At 31.8% G+C, this 26,695-nt stretch overlaps 2 protein-coding genes across 5 annotated transcripts in view; one reads left to right on the forward strand and one right to left on the reverse strand.

The window, feature by feature from the left end:
* Window positions 1-26,695, forward strand: part of hiw (MYC binding protein highwire) — a 302,801-nt gene that overhangs the window by 20,396 nt on the left and 255,710 nt on the right. The gene's annotated exons all lie outside the window — the stretch shown is intronic.
* On the reverse strand, window positions 88-9,744 carry LOC107162671 (uncharacterized). 3 transcript variants are annotated; one of them, XM_015509678.2, is made up of 3 exons: window positions 9,467-9,744; window positions 3,790-4,052; window positions 88-1,893 (listed from the first exon to the last, which is right to left on the reverse strand). In XM_015509678.2, exons 2-3 carry the CDS (start codon window positions 3,949-3,951, stop codon window positions 460-462), a joined length of 1,596 nt encoding a protein of 531 aa, XP_015365164.2. In that variant the 5' UTR covers window positions 3,952-4,052; window positions 9,467-9,744; the 3' UTR covers window positions 88-459. The 3 variants fall into 3 exon arrangements, with proteins under 3 accessions (XP_015365164.2, XP_015365162.2, XP_015365163.2); XM_015509676.2 differs by having other exon boundaries at window positions 3,790-4,057; XM_015509677.2 differs by having other exon boundaries at window positions 3,790-4,057; window positions 9,372-9,744.

Genomic DNA, 26,695 nt, shown 5'->3' on the forward strand with positions numbered 1-26,695 from the left:
ATTTCTTTAAGTCTGGTTTTCACATGGTTATCATAAAAACTCGACAGGACACAATGAGATAAATTAATTTCTAAAATAAAATCTGTATACGTATATGTATTATGTACGTTTAATATTATTACAAAAGGAAAACATTAGATATTTATTGTTCATAAGCAAATTTTTTGAACTCAATAAAATACAATTGGTTTATTTGTTTACTGGTGACTGGTGGAGATAATAATATAGTTATAGTATGATTAAGTATATGTAACATTATTGCAGTCAGTCGTTTGCCTACAAAACATGATCACAAATAAAATATAAAATATCGTTCGTACAGAAACTGATGTCTTAGGCCAAATTTGTTCATTTGTACATAATATTATTATATAATACAGACAAATCGTAATAGGTTACAAAAATCAAAAATCATAAATATAAATAAAAACCATTTAGGAATCGGGAATAAAAAACCCGTTACAAATCACTGGTCAAAGGTTGTGTTGCTCTCTGATATTGGTAATTAGTCGTAGACCTGTACTGACTGTCCGTCGAATTCGTGCGCTCCACGATCACATGCAATTCAGTTTCTCTGTAAGTCTTTCCCTCGGGCATGACCATGACGTGCCTGCGCTTGTCGCTTCCATCGCTTTCACTGCTACTGCCGTTCTTCAGAATCGAACGGCTCTTCAGCGGCGACGACGATGGCACGTTGGTCCACTGGCCCCGTTTGCGCTTCTTGTACCAGGCCCAACCGACGAGCGCGGACGTAAGTGCGGCCACGGCCACCACAGCTACGAACGTCAGGTAGTAACGGCTCATCAGACCACCACCGTGTTCACCGCTCGCCGAACAGTGCGCTTCGTCGTACTGCTGCGCCTTGACCAACTGACCGAAGTTGCCGACGCCGTCGTCGTCCGGTGTCGCGCACCACGCTGTTTGCTCGACCACCCAACTAGGTCGGTCGGTGTTCCGTGGATAGTCCGTGGAGAACGCCACCAGATCGGTACGCCACCGGGCTGGGCACCCACACGCCCGTCCCACGATTAGCCAGTCCATGCGTGGCCTGAACCCATTGGTGTCGAATACCAGCGCGTCGTCCTCGAACTCGGCCACCGTATTGTTCTCAAACACGAACTCCTGATAATCGGCCTCGGCCACTTTGTGCGCGTCCACCGTGACCCCTGCGAATGCGCCGCGCTCCAGCCGACCGAACACGTTGTCTTCCACGAACGTGGGCCCTCGGCACTTGACCTCGAATGCGCCGCTCCTCACGCATCCTATACGGCTGTTCTGCACCCTGAACACTTTGGGCCCGTGCACACGGAAAGCGTAGCTTTGAACCATCGGTAACGTCACGTTGTCCAGGCGGAGCTCGTCGTGCACCGTGATCTCAGTGAGCATGCGGCTGGGCGCTGCGCCCTCGAACCGGCACCCCTTTAACACGAACTCGTTGACGGCGAATTTTTTGAACGCCTGCTGATCGACCTGTCCGAACACTGTGTCCTTGAACTCGATACGGCCCGTCGTCCCGGTGAGGCTGCTGAACGCGAATGGCCGGATCACGTCGATTCGGACTTGATTGAACATGACCGACCGTAGTCGGCCGCGAAATGCGTAGCTGGGCACCTCAGGCACGGATGTCACGTTAGTTATGGTTACCGTAAGGCCCTGGTGGTGATGATGCTGTTGCTGTGGCTGTTGTCCTGGGCTGCCGCCACCGTTTTCCGACCAACCGAACGCCTCGTCTGCCATTTCCAGGCGGCGCACCGATTCGATTTCCACGGTCCACAGCAACCTTGCCCCATCGAATGCCATGGCCATCACCTTGACCCGATCACATTGCGTCACGATCACATTAGCGGCTACTCGTGGCACGTGTCCTGGTCCTTGAGCTTTCAACACGAGATCCTGAAACATAAAATCATATTTATTAGTTATTTCTTATAATAATCACTGTAGATAATAAAAATATTAAAACCAGGCACGTTTAAAATCTGTTTGTTCTTTATTTACTGTAAAATATGTGTATAGAGTGAGCAGTGGTCTACCCCGTATGTATATATAATAATATGTTGTTAAGAGTTTGAATGGGGTTCAGAGATGTTATTTTGTTCTACAGGAAGATCGGTGATAAATTATAGTTTATCCGGTGTCGTATAGTGGTGGTGCGGCTAGTACGACGACGGTGGTCAAGAAAAACAATGGTACACGCGCGACCGAAAGGATTAAATGGCCGTCCCGGACCCCAAACGATCCCTTTGTCGATTTCGGAGGTTTGCATTAAGCGTACAAAATGTGTGCGTGCGTGCGTGTGTGTGTGTGTGTGTGTGTGTGTGTGTGTGTGTGTGTGTGTGTGTGTGTGTGTGTGTGTGTATAGAGTTCTTAATGTTTTGGATTAGGTGGTGGCTTTAGTGGTGAAATGTTGTGCAGGAGTGCTATTTGCTGCAAAACTTTCGTATAGCGAAAACACGTAGGCTAAGTGCCTTCTCAGTCGCTGGAACCCTTGGCTTGACCACTGCGGGGTGAAGGGTATAGCCAGAAGATTATGCCTCGAATTTTATTTTCTCGGCGTAAGTGAGTGCATGATGCATGCTGTCGCAAGACACGATCGCATTGGTGACATCGGAATTCTCAGTTTGTGGTATCCCAACCATATGTTAACATTTCTTTCATTTACTAAAAACAGTGAACACTTTGTCGTATATACATATTAAAATAAACACACGGTCTCATCTTTGGAATTGTGGATTATGTATGATGTATTATGGAATTGTGGATTTCTCTCCATACTTGTGTCATTCCATCAATTGCATCCAACGTCACTCGTGCTCCACGATCCACGACTAATAATTAATGTCAGTTTATTTAACGGCGTAGGGTCTTCCCCACTCTGCCACTGTCGCCAGAACGTTATTTCGCGAGCTTTGGTATATTTTATTTTTTTCCCTCCCGGTCTGGGAAATACTTCGACAGCGTTCGCTAACGATGACATATGTGTACCCGGCTGAAAATAGATGTTGGGCTTTATATCATTGAGGATTTTAAAAGTGACCCGAATGCGCTCTTATTTTGTTCACGTCCCGGGCTTTTGTCTCGATCGATCTTCCGCTACTCCGGGACCCCGTTTCCCTCTTTGTATTCTTGGTTTTTTCTTCGGGTCTTCTCATTAATTAATCGCCATCGGATAATCGTGTCTCGACTCATTTCTTTAGGAAAAAAAAATTGTTGAACCAAAAACCTGTCATTAAAATAAGCAATGAGAAGCACCGCGTGTATTTTTTTTTCATTTTTTGTATAAATAACATCTCTCCCCTCCATTCATAATATTATTATTAATGTAACAAAATCTAGGTAAAAGAAATCTTTTTTAAAAACAGCTGGTAGAGGGTAAAATTTTTGAGGTGACACTTTTTTTATTTATATAAAAGGTTACCGGCTTACAAAACACGCGAAAAAGTAATTTGTGTAGCGTTACGTTGAAATTATCATCAACTATGCGTTACGATCCGCCCAACTCTAAAAGAACGGTGCGGCGATGGATGGGAAGGGGAGTTAAATATATTTAAATGGAAATTTCAAAAATATCACAAGGAAAGGAAAAACATATCGTATAAAAAACCACACCTGTTCCAAGAGGGTCTAAAAGTTTTTTTGGTGAAGTTTTCCGTCATATCGCTTACACCACTTGTATACTAGTATAGAATTTATGGAAGGAACGTCAGCCAGCCATATAATACCATATACATCATTTCTTTTCGCATATGTGTCTGTTTTTTTTTCGTGTGCGAATTAATATGGATTTACCTGTGATTCATGAGGTACTTTACGGCATGAGCACCGGACTTGTGACTGGGAGTCATCGCATTCGCATTGCGGTGTGTCGCATAGACTTTGAGCACTGGCCACGTGGCCACTGATTATCAGTATTGTCGTGACCAGTGCAGTCCATTGATGCAACTGTGTCATCGTCCACCGTCGCCGTCGTCCGACCGTTCCCGCTGGTCATCGCCACTTGTCCATTTTAGGTCTGTCGCGTCGCCACCGTAAAAGCGTCTGTCGATCATTCACTGTACTGAAAACAATATACAACTGACATATTATATTATACACACAAATTATATTATTTGCTTTTCGCCCACTTATTCATTTTATGTTTGTATTACTCCAACATTGCAAACAGAGGTGTTAAGTATAAAATAATAATGATAATAGCTAGAGATAACGAAAGGAAATAATCACTCGAACCTAATCGCGTGACACGTAATATTTTATGACTATTATTATGTGTCAATATTATAGTACCTAGAATGAATATAGTTAAAATTAATCTTAATAGCTCAGTTTTTTTTCTCACAACAGCTGTGTATGATATAGGTATAAATAATATTATCCTATAATTGTACTTCGGTTTTAAGACTAGGGAGGAATAAATAAAAAATAACTTTAAACACAGAATTTATATATATTTTTCCGAGAGAGTTTATTGTGCTGATGGTGAGAATTCCGGTGTAATAATAAGAATTAAACATTATCAAGACAGAGAATAAATACGCCCTTAGAACTATCACATTATTACACCTTAGCCGTAATGACAAAGTGTTTGTACGTTTGAAAAACGAGCTTCCTAGCCAGTGATGGACGTTCCCTTTTTCCCTAAAAAGCACTGTAGATGTGCCAAAATAATTTCGTAAAATATTATACGTTTATGAACTTTTAAGTACCACGTTGGTACATGATTTTGTGTTTTACATAGATAGTTGCAGCGTTCATTGTATTTACGTGAATTAGTAGCATAAGTTGCTGATTTCTTGTGTATATTTTTTCTGTGTGTAGGTGTATTATAATAATGCTTATGCTGGATTGTAATTATCCCTGTTTCTCTTTCAGAGTCGATTATTCTAAACAAGCACTTAGTTTTCGAACAATTTTGAATTATTTATTGACTCTGTCGTTGGGTGTCGTTTTAGTATGGAATAAAATAAAATTTACAATGAAATACATATGAAAAAATACATAAAGTTCCTAATTAATAATTCTCTTTTGCATCGTTGTCGTCATATGTTCTCATGAGCATCCTTCCGGTGGAACAAACATACTCGAGTGTCCTTTGACAACGAATCCTTGACCCAAATAAATTGTACTCCCATAGAATAAAGGTAGCAAAAAAAAAAAAAATCATAATTCCGGTTTGCAACGTTTACCCAAACTCCCATAATAAACGTGCCGATATCTAGTACAATGCGATGGTGACGAGGGTTAGGACTGATCGTTAAAACATTCTTCGACACTTTATGGGCCACAGGAGGCGCTATTCCATGGCGATTCCTGGCCGATTAAACGCTCCTAGGGTTTAAGTCGTAAAAAAAAAATGGATTAAGTCACGTTTTCTGCCTATCCCTAATAAAACCCCCCTGAATAATTGCGGTATTAACCATATCAAATATAAATAAAACATTCGTTTGCCGAGATTTATTTATCGAATATATCTGGGCCTTATATATCAATATTATTATATTTTGTGTGTGCGTGATTTTTTTTTTTATCGCTAAGTGTCTACGGTACCTTAATATTATAATGTACCTATTAAAACGCTGGCTTAAGTTATACACTTGACCCGAATATCCGTAAGCACCGGGTTAACGTTAACCATGTATTAATAATTTCCGAGACGCCGCAGAACGTTTTTTTCCTGGTGGAAAATATTAAGGATGGAACACATTTATTGTAACTCATAATTAGCAATCTATCTATCCCTGGATACTTGGTAGACAAGAATACATTATGTTTATCTATCTATTTACTCCTCATATAAGTTTTTTAGATTTCAAGCACAATGCTATAATGCGAATAATTTATAATGCTTTAAAATATGTATTGGAGGTCTATCTAATATTACATATTATAGGCATTTAGAGTATTTAATTTTTAGTTATCATAATGTTATTATTTATTGTAAACGCCTATTGCATATAAAATAGTATTTTTCCAAACTTATTCCGTTATTATATATAGCAAAAATGATAGTAATAAAAATCTGAAGGAGTTGATAGATATGCGTATCAAATTTTTTCATTGTAAATATAAACCTTGACGACATCATAAGCCATGAATTCAGCGACGGCCGCTATTCTGCAAAAATACGCGTTTATATAATTCGATAATATTGTATATTATATTGTACGAGTATATCATTATTAAACAAATAACAGCTATTTTTTAAGGTCTAGGGGCCGTGAAATTCGCTCTTGTAAATGGTTTTTTGTTTATTGCATGTATAGTTTAGTTGTAACTCAATGACGCGGATGCATAATGTGTATTGTTGAAGTACTTGACGTGATTATCGAGAAATCTTGGGGAGGGGTAGAATAGGAGTTGCAGGTGTTTACTTAGAATATATAAAAATAATAATTTTATATTTGCTTAAAAATCACGCAATGTTTACCGCCGTTTGCTGCGGAGAGGGAGAGAGAGACAATATAGCTAGTTGATATTCTCTTCTTCTTCGTTAAGAATTTTATAAATTTAACATTTTTAATTTTAAAACTCCCATCCACTTTATATTATCAGAGAATAAAAATATTTTAGGGTTGACTATCGAATCGATTAATATACGTGCCGCGTTGATACAAGTTCACGACCAATGGGTTTGGTTGTTGCGAATTGCAATAATTAATAAATCATCATATTATTTATGTCCGATAATCGTGTTGACCGTTCAAGCGCAACCTAATGTGTGACGTGTAATCGAATATTCGCATGCATATTTTGAACGTTGTAGTAAAAATATTATTAAGACCATTGACAAATACATCACTCTCATATTCAGTAGAATAATACTATATAGGCACAAATCCAAACGACCAAACCCTAATCGTATGTGCATAATATATATACCTTTATTTCAACTGTTAATTTTGGTTCTACTAAGTTTAGTCATCAACTATTATTAATACTTCTATCATATATTTGACCAAATTTTTATTTTTTATGTAAGTACGGACAATTACTTTATATTATTTAAGTATATTGGGTTATAAATTTTTGATAAATCTTATCGAAAAACAAACATTACTTTACGTATAGAACGTATCCACTGACCTACATTTAGAGTATTTTTGTTTTCACAAACACGTGTTCACCCGTCCGTATTTTGATGTTTGTTTAAAAATATTATAATTGCAGAGCGCAAGTAAGTGGAAAATCTCTCAAAAAGCCGCCGCGCGTATGCTGTTTTAATTTTTCAACCGACTATTTCTTTAAAATGTGCTTTTATTTTTTGCAACTAGGAGGTAAAAAAAAACTCTAAATGTGCATTAATTCAAACTAAGTGTGGAAAATTGGAAACACCGTTATCGTAGCTTTTCAAATAACTTCCGCCTAGGCAAATCTCGTTTAAACACACAAACTCCTCCACAAAAGACAAAATGTTGCGATGTTTTTCCCGTTCTATATACTGTATATACTATTATTCATAGTAGACTTGGTTGCGTGGATATGCATAGTGTATCTTTCTTAGAACGCTTAGTTTAAACCAAAATTATTAACTTATTACTGCCACCCCTTTGTCGGGTTAATGTTTTACGTATATACCCGCCCCCAAAGGATAATTAATCACCTTGTCGCCTACATCTTTCCAAGTTCGCAAAACCACCACGTCGATAATAACAGTTAAGCAATTAAGACGCGTTTTTTATTGCCCATCATGAAATACATAATAGTTCTATCGAAGTAAACAATATTTTATTTTATATTGCAAATTCGTTTGCTAAACGCAATTTATTATTATAAACATGGATATTTTTCGCTATAGTTACCTATAGATAGGTACATTTCGAAACATTTAAAATTATTTATACGATTTTCAGTGGAATTAAACCTTACTCGATAAAATATGAATGATTCAACAGCCGTTAAATATTATAATGTTTATACCGAACAAGTCTGTACCTCCTATTACTTTAATACTTTTGTCAGCTTTAACTTAAGCGTGTCGGAAACTTTTCATGAGTTTATCATATTTTAACTCTGTGAATTAGGGGGAAAAAATCACTATTTTGAATTCAAGTTTGTTCGTTATTATCATCTTTGATTAGACTGTCTGTTTTAATTACTTTTTTTTATTACTCATTTAATTTCGTTTATAAAGGAAAGAAAAAAAAATTAATTCAGAGAAACTTGTATAAAATAATTGACGATTTTTCGGTCAAAGTTTTATTATTTTTTTTTATGATTAATCACTATTAACTTGCATATCATGTTTCGCCCTTCCCCAAATATAACAATAACGACTACAACGACGACGACGACGACGACAACAACTACAACTACAACAACAACAACAACAACAACAACAACAACAACAACAGCATCAATAATAATGATACTATATAATCTGTGAGTGTGATGTTTTTGGTGAACTGTTTGATACTGTTATAATTAGCAGCGGGCAATGAATGGAAATATTATTACAAGGAGAGCAAAACTTCTATAATATGTAGGTATACACCGAATAAGTTTTTTCATTTTGCTCCGTCGGCGGCGATGGTAACGGTGGCTGCCTTTTCATCGAACGAAATTGATTTCTATAAAATCCAATATAATATATATATTATATATATATATATTTGTCCAAGCACCGTAGAGATGTCGGTGAAGCTCCATTAATTTTTACCCCATACAATGCGCCTGTACGAATGATTAATGAAAAAACGTCGCGTCTTACTTAAATATGATATCGTATCGTTTAAACAAGTATGTGTTTGCGTGTGTGTATTTAGTGTATATTATAAACGTAATATTTATACTCCATTGTATTTTGTCGAGGAAAAGGCTTTTACGCGTGAGAGGATGAGGGTAAAAATGTATTTCTCTAAGAGCAGTGCGAATATATTATGTTCTACCCGTTAGGAACCAGGTATTGTTTTTATTTGCGTCTCAAGATTTTATTAAAATCTTTGTACATGGTGTACCGTGTTTATTGATTTTTTTTTTTTAATTTCAGTGTATAGTTAAGCTATAGAATATATTATAATATAGATCGTGTAATATTTTCATACGTGCGTAAGTACAGGTTATTGTGGGTTATTAATGAATACGACACAATATCTAAATAATACACCGAAGAGGTCGATATTTCAATAATTTAAGAATTAATTAACTTTATTTGTATTTAATTCCACGAACGAGAGACGCGCGTTGTTTCCGTAGACAGTTCTCAAAAGTTCATACGGTAATAAAATCGTATTTTTATTTTAATCCTTTCACGCAGGTCGAAGTTTGTAATTGGCCTCCAGCATTACATTATACATATTAAACGTACAGATTTTCAGTATTTTCAGTTATTTTCCTATCGTTAAGATATTACAATTACAACATATTATACATACTATTATAATATCAATCACAACTACTAATATCGATCACATTAGTATAGTACGTATTTATCCATAAATGAATGGTTTAAAATATAAGTGTGAAATACCTATGCGATAAGATTTATTGTACTCTAAAAGTATTTCGGTCGTGCGAAATATCCTTGGAAAAAACGTTAAGACGATGAATTATGTACACATATTATGTTTATAACAATTTTAAATTATTTTTCAAAGAAAGTAAATTGTCAATAAATAAATTGCAAAAAAAAATTACGATCGCGCCGAACTTAACTCGCGTGCACTGTGTTTGTTATACTATTATTTGCGCACTGTTACTAGTGATGGGCGACCGTACCGTCGGAACACCGTCGTAGACACTGATACCGTCGAACGAAACAGCGACGGTCACAGCGGCGGCGACTGGCGGACAGCGCCTCTCGGTGGGTTTCTCTGCACTCCGATTCATATAAGCAGTCGAATTTTTTTTCGAACGACGCGCGACGCGGCGCGCATTCATTTTTTTATGAATTTTCTCCTTTCTTAGTTTTTCTGACCTTCGTTGCACAAATACAACATATTTTGTTATTAATTTTTTATCGCCCAACGTTAATTGTTTGATCACGTTTTCCACGATATTTTTCGATAGTATAATATTTTAGTGTATGAACGCACATTATATTTTAGATACCTATGTAAGTGGAACTTGTTTGCCGATACTATATTTTTTTTACTCTATTTTTTAATTGTCATCATTTTTGTCTGTATTTTATTATAGTATAATGATTGGTACATAATGATTAATAATACATACAAACTGGTATTATGCGATAGAGATGGTTCGTACTTTATCATCGAGTGTCATCGATATTGCAAATTATATAATATGATATCTAGAAGGAATGTGGGGACGATACAAAATAAACTGATGTATAATAATATACACTTTTATGTACATAATATATTATATACGAACTAATATAGTACCACGACCTTATAGTCTTTGGTATCGTAAACATTTGTGTTTACTGCTTTCCCCTTCCGGCTACGAATGATTTTTTTCGTATTACTTTTTTGTTTGACTGTATATAATGAAGTTGTGCGAGCTGGACGATTCGGAAATCCGATATAAAATACGGAATTATTATTATATCATCCAATATAAATATAAATCTGCATATTATGCAGTATCGTTTTGGAACTTTATTGTTATAATATATTTATTTATGTGCTAAATATTATATTATTTCTTAACGATATCTTTCTGATTTGTCGTACAATATTTTTTAAACTCATCATATAATATTATCATAAATATATATTTTGTTTTTCGTTTTGTTTATTTAATATGATCATGGCGTATATAGTATACAATATACTCGTATGATATACTATAATAATATGTATTATATATTACAAATATATACATTGTATCGGCAGTTGTATATTATATGCGTACTTGCAGACTGTAGTATAATATAAATGATAATATATTGTGATGTCGCGCAACAATCGCAGTGCGAACAGAGCAGATGACTGTGATGCGCGGTGGATTTGGTTTTCGGAGAGCAATGCAGTTTAGTCGTGTATTTATTTTACGGTTCGGCAGTCAATTTGGATTCTGCCAAATCCGTAAACGTTGTTGTGGAGCAGGGAGAATGAGGAACATGGGGGGAATGTATACAGTGCCCTCGTAAAATCTGTCGTTTTATCGTGTAGCGCGAATAGAACCGAAACGTGATAAATATAAATTGTTATCACGCGACTGGTGCTGCAGAGAAATAAACACGCGCGCGTGCTACATAATAATAGTTTCATATAAGCCGACGGACAGACGGACAGACGGACGGTTGATGAGTGACCAGGGCGAGGGTAAGAGATGGGACTTTATACAAGGCAAAACCGACACACGCCACAGTGCAGGCGTACACGGGGATGTATCCTAAAGGGGGAGCACCCGCTAGGGGACGTATAATAGGGTATAGTCTATATAATATATTATTATTTGATATAATGGCAGAGAAATGGCTGGCTCTGAGCCGCAACTGATTACGACGACAATGGCTAAACATAATATATATATTTTATATGTTTATTGTTTACGGACACAGTACTGAAAACACCGTGCCATCGGCGTGTTATTCAGCCGCTTCGATTTTTTGGGTAGAACCATTTTTTAATATTTTTTTTTTGGTAGAAATTAATAAAACGCGCTCTTTATTGGTTTTCGAAAATGCTATCATACTATACAGTGTGTTTCATTTTAAAGGTAACACTAAATAATTCTGTCCAGTGACATCAGATTAATATGCGGATTTCGGGAGGGGATAGGGAATACATAAATACACATTTCTTGATGATTTTTACATTTTTAGATCTATCCGTGTGCGCAAGCGCAATACAACTTGCATTTTTTTAAATAGCAACAGGTGTTTTGAATATCAAATTCGGATAGACCAAATTTTTTTAAGTCGATTTGGTCCTTTTTACCATAGCTCTAAAATCAAAATTGACTAAATGGCAACCAGTCAAAGTTTCGATTTAAATGATTTAATAATATTATATGCAAACCTACGGATACAAAAATAATAAATACAATTTCATAATAATTCATAAAATTCTAGTATGATTGGTGAAAAATTCAATAATATTAATCGAAACTTTGACTGGTTGCCATTTAGTCAATTTTGATTTTAGAGCTATGGTAAAAAGGACCAAATCGACTTAAAAAAATTCGGTCTATCCGAATTTGGTATTCAAAACACCTGTTGTCATTTAAAAAAATGTAAGTTGTATTGCGCATGCGCACACGGATAGATCTAAAAATGTAAAAATCATCAAGTAATGTGTATTTATGTATTCCCTATCCCCTCCCGAAATCTGCATATTAATCCGATGTCACTGGACAGAATTATTTAATGTTACCTTTAAAAGGAAACACACTGTATATTTATAATCATATTATAAACTCGTTGATCGGTTATTTACTTAAGGCTATATTTTAGGAACCAATTGCTACCGACTGTATATAAAGGCCGTGTCATAGTCATTTCCACGGTCATTCAATTTATAATTTACGAATTTACGAATTTACGATTTAGGTATAATTATATAAGTGAATTGTTCTCATGCGGCATTATACATGGTAAAAACAAATAAAATTTACTTACAAGACGTATGTTAACATTAAAAAAAAAATTTAAGGCATTTAATCAAAGGGCTATATTATGCAATTATATTAATATTAACTATAAAAATTGTTAGTTGATAATCAATGTAGCGACAGTAGGTAGACATTTTTTTTAAACAATGCTAATCATATTTTTATTGTTGTATCGCCAGTTCGAAATATTTTATAAATATAAATATAATATAAAATATTATAATATTAAATAAACATTTTGTACTATCGGTGTAAAAAAAAGTTGGTACACCAAACGGGGGCCTATATGCTCACGGGCATACGTAAATTGCGCCCAACGAAAGGAAATAGTTGTAAAATGCGCCCGGTATTTTTCAGGTATACATTTTTGTGTAGTAAATTGCACCCGGTATTTTTCAGGTACAAATTTCTGTATAGTAAATTGCGCCCAATAGAAGTATTATTTTTATGATAGTCATTTAGCTTTACCCAGAGGACACCACGAGGAGGCAACTATCACTGTCCTCCAAAAATGTTTTTTTGTGGCTTACTTGAAATGAATAAATTTAAAAAAAAAAAATATGGCATTAATTATAGTTGTTTAAATATTTTTTGTTAGGTTAAAAATGTTAATAATAAAAAATATAGTTATAAGTTATCTGCATATAGTAATGAGACATCATCTTCACATATTCAGCCCTAACCTAACCTAACGTCCGGCCTATCCACCAATAAATGAACAACAGTATTTTTAAAATACACATAATAGGTAACGATGAATTCTGCAAGATAGTAGATATTATGGGCGCAATTTACTATATCCGTTTTAGACCCCGAAAAATCCCGGGCGCAATTTACTATAGTAATTTTACTACCTACTTAATGTGGGCACAATTTACGAGCGCCCATGCTCACGAGGAATTTAGGATATAGATTCTCAGGACTTTTAGTTTTTGAGAATGGAAAATTTTTTGATTAATTTAATTAATTAATTTTACAATGATGCGTGCTTATATGTTGTATTTATTGCTACATAATTTCATGACCTTTACCTTAACCTTTACCTGAAGATAAAATTAAGTGCATATAATTCATCATATAAGTTGTTATTTTTTTACATAATTAGGTAAGTAAATGAATGGACCATATATTAATATATTATTTAAACAAAGTAAAAATAAACGTAGGTAAGAAAACAATTTTTTTATAAACGTTACAAGTTCATGTTAATTTTTTTCAATATACATAACTGATTTTAAATAATTTTAATAACAACGATTATTGTTTAGAATCTTGATAGGCAATTAAATTATTGATAAAGTTAGGATTTTTTATTTTTATTTTATTAATTAGGCACCTATTCCGAATATTAATAGGTATGCATTAATGCATTATTGTATCATGTTTTAATTGGTGTATGGTTTTACATATTTTAGAATATTAAGTGGATATTTTGAGCTTTATAGTACAAACAATTAAGAACTTCATTTAAATAACTTATATCTATTGAATCACATCAAATTTGGGAAAAGGAACTATTATTAGGTATGTATTTTAATAATTCTCTATAATAACTATGAATATATTAGTTGTTTAAATTTCGAACTGCATAATATTTATTATTAATATAATATATCATATTATTAAAATAATTAAAATTTTAAATGTTTTAAGAATCAAATTTTTGACCATAACATTTTAATACCCCCCCTCCCCCCCAAAAAAAAATAAAATAAAAAATAAATACATAAATAAATAAAATAAAATATAGGCTCCTCTGGGGCAGTTCAGTTGTCAACATTGCCTTAGTCCCAAACGTGGCCCAGTGTATAATAATATAATGCATGCATTATAATATGCATATTATGTTTATGCATAACGAATTTATAATACCTAATATTATATTGTGATGTGATTATTTCAATATCGCAGCTATATTATAACGCTACCTAGGAATTTACACGCTGAATAATGTATGTACTATAATACATAAGATATATAATGTTTCACATCCCGGAATAAAAAAAACACTTTGATGTTTTCTCTTATACTATGGTCCGTTTTGTCTTATTTGAGTTATTATGCGCGAGTTCAATATATAGAACATAGGTATTTGGTATAGCTGAATACATGCAAAAAGGTATCCATTTTTAAAAATCAATTTTATTCTTATTTTCGTTTATTAGTATTACTCAACATTTTGCTGTATTATATATAGGTAAACATCAAAATCAGTATATTACACTCTATACATAATAATATATTTTTATTACTGATGTCTAAATACTTAAACCATGCTAACGTTTATACTATACAAAAACAAAATGGCAATGGTAAAATTGAATGATATATTATGATACAGACATATTATTAGCTACTTTATTGCATATATTATAAATATTATTAGTGTATTTGTTTCTATGTTTTATTTTATATTGTATTTAATAACAAAAAAATATAACTAAAAACTGTTAAATAGCTATTATGTTTATCATAATAGTAATAATGGCGCTGTATTTTAATACCATGACTGAAATACACATACACACCCGCGCGCGTGCATTATGTTTTGTATGGATTATAAAACGATAACAACTAACAAATAAAATAAAATATTATATAAATTATCCAACAAGAGGTTAATTTAATTTAATTTTTACTATGAATAGGTATATCATTTATGTTTGTGGTCTGTATACATCTCGAATTAATAAATTAATAGTCGTAAATTATGTATATTATATAATATAGTTTTAAATATAAGTTAGTTGGTTGATATTAAATTGAATATTGTATGCAAGTGTATAAAAAATACTTTTTATAATCAGAAAATAACAAATACATTTTTATGTACTTACATGTGTTTAATGTACCTATTTGATTATATAGTTAACCCTTATTCAATTTAAGGCTTAATTTATTTTATTCCTTGATTGGATCTTGTTTTCATTATAAAGAAAAATACTCGGTTGATTTCAATAATGTTCGTTAATTTGTTAGTGAATAATCTTAAAAAAATATATTTTGGGTGGTTACTTTATTGAATCCTTGTTGCTCAAATTATGGATATTATACTTCACAGATGCATATATTTTGATTAGTTAGCTGTTAACAAATGTGTTTTCAAATAAAATTACTATACATATTGGAGAAGTATTGTAAGTAAAATTAGGTATTAAGTAATGCGTGCTCAATTTTTATACTATGAAATGTTCAAAAATTCATCATTAACAATATATGATATTAATATGGTATCGTAGTGGTTAAGGTAACGCGTTATTTATCAATTTTAAATTGTATAAAACGAAATAATTTTTATCGAATCGTAAGCGAATATCGGCACCACGCTATATTATATTATATTATTATCGTGACAATGATTTGTATTTGTTTTCCGACGAAACATCATCACGCCGTTTCGGTGTAAGAATACGAGTTTGAAGAGTGCAAATATAATGTAATATACGCGAACGTTAGGAAAGTGTATTATTGATTTACTATATTTGTATACGATATATATATATATATATATATATATACATACATATATGTTGGTTATCAGTAGTCATATTACCAAAAACTAATCGACAGTTGGATTTCAAACACGTGTTTCGTATTGTGAAATCCGAACGGTTGATGATGTATTCATTATTAAAATTAATAAAACAGTAATATTCAATAAATGTAAAATATAAATTATTTAATAATTATATAATGTGCGTAATATTATTATATTATGATTGCCTCAGAACTCGCATGTGTTAAAGTAAATAAGAATAATGTTTAGGTATACATTAAATGTATACCTGCGCTCCGTTCACAATATATGTTTTAGTACGATGTTGTAATATTTAAACGATTTCTACCGGAAAACCAACAGATATCGCCGTTGTTTATCGATATCACAACCTTTGTTGTGTATGTATACGGGAGGGGGGATCAAGATGTAAATCCAAGAGGGGCGTGCGACTGTTAATGGACAGCAGATGCCACTATACTGACGGCCGAGGCGAGGTCTTTGTGGATAACTGCAGTCTCCCGGTAGATATAATATTATATATTATGATTTATGACTATTATGTACCAATATACCTATATATATTATAATGTTAGAGTATTTGCAACGTACAATATTGTACATACTGGTTTTAGACATAAAAAGCCTTTATTACAGTTTTATCAAATCTATAGATAGAGAATATATTTGTTGGTGTCTATATGTAACCATCGAGTTTTTTTTTATGTTTATTTAAGATATAAGTTCAACTAGTTCAACTTTTAGATGTTATTTTTTTAAATTCTTTAGAGTTTATACCATTTCAATTGAACTTTGTTACTCCAAGGTTCGATGGATTAATTTTATAATAGCGTCCCCTGATTTATAATAATATATTTATAATAAAGTATTATTAATAACTAACTCGATACTGCTAAGTATATGTACATACTAGTACATACTACATACTATACAGTATGAGGTGTGAACTGTGAAGTTGTGTATTGAAATATATTATGTATAATATATAGACAGTTTTAATACATGTGAAAGTCACTATGTATTGAGGAAAGAACGATGTTTTTTTAAATAATATTTTCTTGGTAAGTAAAAATATCTGACCAAAAATAATGATAGTTAAAATAAAAATACCTATTGTACTTCATGTTATAGGTGTATTGTTTATTTGATTAGTTTTTTACATTGTATTTTTTCAAAAGTGTATTCATATATAGAATATAAAATTTGTTGCATATCTCAATGGATAATCAATAAACTGATCAGTTTTTATAAATTTGTTTCGAATAATACCGTTAATTACTTTCCATGGTAAAATACTTTCGACTAGAAACTGGTGATTGTTTCCATTATTACAATTTTATTAAATTATCTTTCTTGAAAAAATAATTTAAGTGCTGGATGAAAAAAATGAATTAGGTTATCTCTTTTTTATCACACGATATTATTTTTGTTTAGAGTATGTCATTGCAATGTATTGTGGAACAAAAGACATTCTCAATCAAATCTTTAATAAATATCGTTGAGAAATACGAACAAATTATTAGACGCCCATCAATATAACTGATCTTACTCAGAATTTTGCTTACATGTCTTGTTGTAGTTTGTATGATGTATATTAAAATGTACTGAAAGATGACCAACAATCATTTTGAAAAACGGCATACGTTATCCATTTTGCTGCCGGAAACGTTATTACCGGTCTATAGTTCCAATCTGTGCATTGAAAATTTTTCTCATTTTTAGTTTAAAAAAAAAAAAATCTAACCGATGACTTTATTGATATTTACAATAAAGCTAAAATTAAATTTTTACAAAAGGTTGAGACATATTTTTTTTTTACTATCTTTAAAACGAATTAGCTTGTTTATATTGTCATATTATTTTATAGAGGGAAAAATAGAAAGTTGACGTTTTTTTTGAGAGTATACCATGATAATGGCTTTGTAATTTACGATGTAAAGATTACGCACATGATCAGGCTATATCAATAGCAATACCCTTATCGAATTTTGACTAAACGTGTGATAATAATTAAACCTTGCAGTTTTCTTATTTTAAGCGAGAAGAAGTAAAGCTATAAAATATTTTAAAAAGTAAAAAATTAATAGAACCGTTATTAGTGCGTAATACCATTTAATGCACATTTAGACAATTATCTTCTATGACCCTATTACGCCATCGCCTGATTATATCCTTTAGATTATTTTTTTTATAAATATATCATTAGTAGTATATATTTGTATGTTCACAGCCAGCTTTTCCACGGTAAAAATTTTTTTTCAAAGGGAAAATTCTACCTTGGAGCACACTGATTTACCGCGTAACACAATACGGTGATTACACAAGATTGTCCACCTATTTGCCCCTTACACAAAAATATTTACCGTATCAACTATTTTTTTATTAGATTTTCAGTTTTTTTTAAATTTTTATAAAAAAGTTTATTAAATAATTTGTGTTCTTTACTTGAAATATAATTTTTATAAAAATTAGCGATATTTAACTAAAAAAAAATTAAAAACTGAAAAAATAGTTGATATGGTAAATATTTTTGTGTAAGCGGCAAATAGGTGGACAATCTTGTGTAATCACCGTATTGTGTTACGCGGTAAATCAGTGTGCTCCAAGGTAGAAATTTCCACTTGAAAAAAAATTTTTACCGTGGAAAAGCTGGCTGTGAACATACAAATATATACTACTATCATTGTTTAGGTCAGCATAGTAGGTATGCGTATTTATCGTGTGCACATTCATCGCACATTATACACATAGCATACCGTAGAAAGTGAGTCACACATACATACACTTCGTGATTTTATATAGATAATGTTCTGCAAGGATCATTGAATTAATAAAAAAAAAGAAAGTATTGTACATCTATAACGTTCGTAATTTGATTGACAAAAAATCGTATTTGATTATTAATTTTTTCATAATCTTATCTTGCACTGCCCTTGTCTACTATATATCCAACCATTGACATGAGTGTTATAGTACTAAAGTTATTACCTACTATTAACAAGTTATATACCATTATTTTGTTGTTTTTTTAATGGCCGTGATGTACAATATAATAAATTTAGCAATAATTTATAACAGTTCATAGTAAAACAAAACAATAATTTACAAGGTAATTTATTTATTGATTATATTTATACATTTTTTAAAAATTTTAAACTAAAAAAAAGTTAGGGTCTCATTATTTAAATTGATCCTATGATTGTTCTACACATAATTTAGTTCTCACTTGTATCATACAAGTTGTATGCATCATACACTGGAATCATGAAAATCATAAATTAGCTTTCAACATGAAGTATCTAATTTTGTACGAGTTTGAGTTTTTGTTTGAACTTTAAATATTGATATTATAATAACACTATCAAAATATATAGTATGCTAAAAATATTGATTGCTCTCTGTATATGGTTCGTATTAGTGTATTACCTACTTGTTAGAATAAATATAATTTAATATATTCATCTCATTTATTTATATTTTTTCAGGTAAGTGTGAAATAATTTTGAAGTAAAGATGATTGTAAGTATATATGCTGATTTGAATATTATATTATTTATAAAAATATTTTAATAATTATCTGAAATATTCTAAGTATTAATCTCTTATTGGCAGGTACGTGTTTCAAATTTAAATATTTTATACGTTTGAATAGCTGTTTTGATTTACTCATTCAAAGCCTATATCTAGTTATATTTTAAAATATGAGGTATATGTGTAATACATGATTACAACATACCTACTATAAAATACTTAAAGCTTTATAAGAATTTCTGTTTTGTAGACACTTTTGTTACGATCACATTGTATATACATACATATATATATATACAATCAATCTAATTTTGTTGCGTTACTCTCAAAGCATATACGATATGGCTTTCGTTTGCTATGTCGGCGGGAATTGATTATATTGAATTTGCTCAATGCAATCGTTTATATCATACCATGTTGGACATTTGTCTCTTTTGCTTATATTTGCACAAACGTGCAGTTTTGTTTTTTATTACATAGGTACGTAGAAATAAAAAAATAATATATTTAAATGTCATAAAATATGTATCTATATATTTTTATATGTAAGTATACAGGGTGTCCCACGAAGATTTATCCACACATTTGGATATCTCTCAAAATAATGGAGATGTCAAAATTCTGGGTTTGTAATAAAACTCACAGGGATAAGAACTACAATGAACTACAATTATTTCATATTTTAATTTATTTTAGAGTTATGATGAAAAAGTTCAAAAATATATTTTTTAATTTGATTATTTTCAAAAAAATTCACTAGGTATAGCATATTGTATAATATGTTATAATATGTAAGTATATATTTATATTAATATACCATATTGTAGAGTTAAATTTTCTGAAAATATTGGCGTTTCAAAATTTTATTTTCGTTAATTTCCTGGTTTAAATTTTTTTTTTTAGTTTGAAGAAAAATTGCGAATTATTTAAAAACGTAATGCTATCAAACATGTGTAACGCCGCGCCGCGCGCATGCTCTTACGGCCGGCGGAACGATTTCAGTGTGTCTAGTTATAACTTATAATCATATTTTTTTATCAAAACTAGGAAATATTAAAAATCAGGAAATTAAAATAAAATTTTGTAACGTCATTATTTCCAGAAAAATAAACTCTACAAATGGGGCTATCTTCAATTTTTTTGAAAATAATTAAATAAAAAAATATATTTTTCAATTTTTTTACCAAAACATTAAAATAAATTAAAATATGAAATAATTGTAATTATTATCCCTGTGAGTCATATAACAGATAAACCAGAATTTATATATCTCGATTATTTCGTGAGATATCGCAATGGGTAAATCCTAGCGGGACATTCTGTATATTACATCTATAAACAATAATTAATTGCATTCAAAAGTTGATATTTAGCAGAATATTATAGCTCAGGCTATTAATATAGTATTTATATAATATTATATTATGAATATTGAATGTTAAAGTTATATAATATATAAATAATATTATCTTAGTTTATGTAAGTTCTTGTTGATTTGAAATTTTTAAAATTTTGAAAATATCTGTTGTAAATAACGTTTTAGATGTTTTATATGATCGAATTTGTGTAAAATATCTGGGTTTTCTAAAAAAAAAAGATTGAATATATTAAATTTGAAAAAAAATATCAACGAATATTAACAATTTTCAATAAATAAATTAATAAATAAAAAAAAATTTTTATATATATATATAATTTATAGTCACTTGCGCTAAACGTAGGTATTACATAAAAAAAATATTTTTTAATACTGAAAATAAAAAAATCGATTTAAATTTTCCCAAAAAAATTTAAAATAGCGAATTTGTAAATCTGTTTATAAGAACAATTATCTAAGTCTAGTAGTTTTTTTTTTGGATTTTTTTAAATATTAATATTTTTTTTTGAATAAATAATTTAAAACTTAATTAAAAATTATTTTTGGGAATTTCTTGACATTTCTTGTCATAATACGTTTAAATGGCATCATTTTTTTTCAGGTCTATGTGTTCCACCCTATATAGTGTGTAATATATAAAAATAAAAATAAATATATATATAAGTATGTAACTCTCCTAAAAAGTAATAATGCAGTAATCGTATTTACGCCATTTACGGGCTAAAATAAGATAATATATTTTGTAAACGTAAAATTGATAGAATTCTATTTACATAAAAAATCTTTTAGTGTTATTAAAAATGAGAAAATTAAATAGAAATAATCTAAAAAATAATATATTGTGGATGTACTTTTTATACTTAAAAAGAATGTCATAATCGTATCTATTTAATATGATAAAATAATAAGTAAAGAGAAAGACCTATATCCCATCTGCAACATTTTTCAAGTTATAGTATGTACTACATATTATTACGTGATTAAAGAATCTTCCGAAAATGCTAATCCAAAAATGTATATGAACAAATCTATGTATATACATATCTAACAATTTAAAAGAAGCTCTCGAAAAAGATAATCGTTCAAAAACTTTCTAACGAAAATAAACTATTGTAAATAACTCTAATAACTTGTCAATTATATGACGCCTTAGTCATTAAGCAGTGTACTTACGATTGCAAACTAAAAACATAAATTTGTAGTTTAAAATATCTAAAATATCTACTATAATTGGCTTTAATAATCACAGATGCTGAATTGCTGAAACCTAATTATTAAATTATTATTAAAAGTAATAAAAAAAAAAACTGAATATTAGATAACAATTTTAACTATAATATGTTATTACGTAAAATTAATGTTTCAAATAAATAAAGAATCTCGAAAAAAAACTTCATATAAGTAGGTACATTTTTTAGAAACTAATATTCTACATGGATGGTACTAATAACCATTACAATTTTTATCTTAATAGGCATGGATAATGATAAAACGTTTGTACATGTTTCTTTATGAAAAAAAGATTCTATTTTATTTGAATTATAATTTGTTTGTGGGTATATTTTGAGCGTATATCCAAAAACCTAAAAAAATATTAAAACAATAAATATTGTTATTTTAAAACCGTTAACGGTTCCATGGGATGTAGTTTTCTGCTGTAAAAATATTTAATACAATTTACATTCATATTATCTAATGTTTCTTCTGTTATTCATGCATGCGTTTTAACATAGCGTACAAGTAAACGCTCCGTATTAAATTTATCTAGGGAACGATGATGTGTTTTTTTATCTTAGATAAACAAGTTATGGTATTATATACATATATACTTATTCCAACAAGACAAAATTCTATTGCCTTACCTTATATATATATATGTTTCCATCTAGTTTGTAGTTTGTTTATTCGACTAAATATTATCTACAATGTATATCCATGTGACTGCTGCTAGTCGCCACACGTATACATCATCGCATCTACTACCGGTGGTTTGTGGTACACATTATGCACATATACGCATTCGCTATTTGTCTTAAATGTTCCAAAAGTGATGCGGTTAACGTTCGAATGTATTATATGGTTCTCGAATCATTACGTATATACATACACTCTCAACAGTAGGTATTTATACGTATATTGTATGTATACACGAGTGTATGATAGGGTTTCGTTTATTTATGTTTCATTGTAAAATTACATACTATTAAAGACGAGAGGAGTGTGTTAGCATATGCATCATGCATCAGTGGTAAGGGTAGATGTGGTGTGTGGGAGTAAGAAAAGAAAAAATAACAAAACTACCCGGCATTTATACTTGTCGGTAAAAATGTACGAAATTTATTATCCTTCCACGGCTATATTTCTATACATACAATGTTTAATGTATAAATATATATGTATAGGTATATGTAACAGTGGGTACCACCGTTCGCGTGCTGCTCATCGCCTTGAGGGGTAGTACTCTCAGTTTTCGGTGGGAGGGAGGGGGGGGGGTGGTAGTGGTCGGTGAGTGGTTGACGACGGAACAGGGGGATCTTGATGCGTTACTGTTTTATAATATATATACGCATGTTCCGACCTGGGAAATGTTAGAAAACAAATCAAACTCAATTTAAACGTTTGGTGAAATATTCTTTTTAGCATTCTGATACTACTCTGCGACCGCACCCTGTGCACACACGTACAGTATCACGCCTCACCATCATACATAATGCAGACATACATGCATTTATACATGTATATACTATATACACAAAACGTATAAACTCCGTCGTCGGCCCGCCGCGAATTGATTATCAATTTGAACGTGTCGGCCGACCATTTTCTGGTCAAAAAAAGTTCGATTGAGTATTAAGGAGTGTGACAGAGAAGTTTACCGATTTAGACGGATGTAGTGTATATAGTAAATATTTTGTAGGTATATTCAATATTGTAATGAAAATGTGGGGCTAAACGTCAAAAACGTATCTTTATTTTATTTTCATTTGACAATATTTTATACGCTGGCGCTTACACTATATAGGTAAACCTGTACTGTGTGCTCCACCGCTCCATAACAGGTCCTGTACGAAATATCGTCAGTATTATATGAACGTGTTCTATAAAATATATTATATTCGCCACAATATGATGCCGTTATGACGATTGGGACAGTAGACAAATAGATCTGTTTATTCGTGCGATCATTTTGCTCCGTATACCAGCACGTGATGTACGTATATAGCGTAGGTAAAGTGAACACACGATCTCACATATACAGGTATGATATATAGGTATAGGGTGGGTGTATGAGATACGTGTAAGTTTTTTTCCCTTGATACATTTCACTATATTATACAAGTAGAATCGAATTTATCGACACGCGACCTGTACCTACGTATGTTTCCCATTTTTTGTTTTGTTTTTTTTTTTTTGAGTTCTCAAATTATAAATGAATTACTGAAAGCTCTTAGTTTCGATTATATGACATTTATTATTACATCACATGAGCTAAATGTATATACACATGATTAACTGAATCGGATCGCACGTGAAGTATTCGTCTAAAATACGCAGGTGAGAAGTATACATATAGATGTGAGCATCGAGTGCAATTTTACTCGAGTAAGATTGGCTATTGGATCTTGCAGACATCAATTGCGTAATAGACCGTTTGGTCGTTTATACATCACGTAGTAATATGAATAGCGAGGCCCTGTTTTTTACCTCACCACTTCTCTCGCAGTATATATTATGTGTACATAGTATATATATATATATATACACACATCCTCATTCCGGGAATTGAGTCGTTTTCCGAAAAGTTCATCCCATCGTTCTTCGTTTCTGCACTGAACTCACGGCTAGACATGATATAATACTTAGCTCCCGCGCCCCCTCGCACTAACACACGCACACACGTATACCACGCACAATACGCTCGCGATAGCGAGTGTTTGTCGAATTTAATATAATAAAACGAAATGCCGTAGCGTCGTCGTTTTCGTTTTCCGTGTCGATTTTTTAAATACACGTGCATATATATCGTCATAATAGTATAATATAATATATTACAGTTGTCTACGCGTACGCCGCCGCCGCCGCTTTACCTATATATGTAAGTTTAACGACTATTCTCGTTATTGTTATCGTTTGCCGACGTGTGTGTGTGTGTTTTATTTGTTCGTTTTTGATTCCTAAAGGCATTTTTGGCGCGTGTCCGTTATGTGTTTGTATTTTATCGTTTTTACGTGAAACGTATTCCTTGCGCCAAGGTGCCTTGTTGTAACTGTTTCTCCACACCCTTCAGAACACGATGCACAAATCATATAATGCACAGAGTCGATAACACCAGTCGTTTAATTATTTTATATAGGTACCTTGTGTAGTATCGTCGACGGTGATAGATTCCCACTCTCGAATCACGCTTATAATAATTAAATTATTGTTAAACTGTATAGTTTAATAGCCCGTTAGAAACCATCGTGAAGCAGTACTGAACAGTGCAGACTTCGTGTTACAGGTTCATCGTAGATGTTTTATCTTGTTCAGTAAAGAGTAAAGTACAAACTTAACACTTATATTTAAAAATTCAAACTTGAAGAATGTTTAACTTTCATTTTCGTTTACCCTTTATATTATATATATCATTTTGAATTTGAATATAGTTTTTGAATTTGGACAGGACGGGCAGGGCCTCACAAAATATTGACTGCACCGCAAAATGAAACTATCACAAATTTGCGCATTACGGTATCATATCACCAAAATGCACGATAACACTTTAAATTTAAATGATATGGTGTTAAAAATCATTGTGTTATAATCAAAAATTTTCCAAACCTATATTTATATTATTATAACGTTTTTTGAATAAAATAAAATATAAACTGTCTAGTTCTACGTTCTACAGGGAACATAATATGATAATATAAGTAAATTTGTACATCTTTAATAGCTTTTCCATGATGCAACAAACCGTCGCGTAATATATGGGCCGAAGATGATGAAGATTTCTTCATCAATGCACATTATCATATTATAAACGCACCCATTAAAAATTGAAAACTATTCGTGACAATCATTTCGTAAAATAGTGATATGAATGGCCTAACTTGCACCTTCGCCGTGGACTACCATAAACTATATGTTCAATTTCATACTTAGCTTACACAGTCAGGTGCTCACTGTGGTCCAATAACGCGAGTAGGCAATAGAACTTTATTGAATTTCAAAAGACGTCCATCTACGAATTAAATCCATGGTGAGGTTTTAGAAACTCGTGGCCTCCTGTACGCCAGAAACTACCAGATGAGGTCGTTCAAGTCAACTGCTGTTCAAATCTATACATTGCATGTTGACGGGCATGTGTTTGAGATATTTTCCATCGCTCATCAGTCATCAGTCTTTCAATTACAGCCGTTATTAGACTGCAATAGTATAATAATATTCTCCCATTTTCTCGCCGTTTGATTTTGATCGAATCGTTATTTTCGTCGACTTTCGACAGTGTGTATAATGTAGTGCAGGTATGCAATGAAACTTGAACGAGCTTCTATACATATATCCTTCATCCCAATGAAACTCGTTTTCTCAGGATTATACGCGCTGGATAGATTATTATATAGTTAGGATAAGATGCACATTATTCACTTATATCATTCTCAGGATCTGACGATTTTATACACTTTTACGACGCTCATTTAGAATTTATTGTACTTACGTATAATGCATATACACTAGGCAGGTAATTATATAACTATATTTGCAGA

Source organism: Diuraphis noxia, unplaced genomic scaffold (assembly GCF_037042655.1).
Source record: "Diuraphis noxia isolate RWA-SAM2 unplaced genomic scaffold, SU_Dnox_SAM2 contig0002, whole genome shotgun sequence".
NCBI lineage: Eukaryota > Metazoa > Arthropoda > Insecta > Hemiptera > Aphididae > Diuraphis > Diuraphis noxia.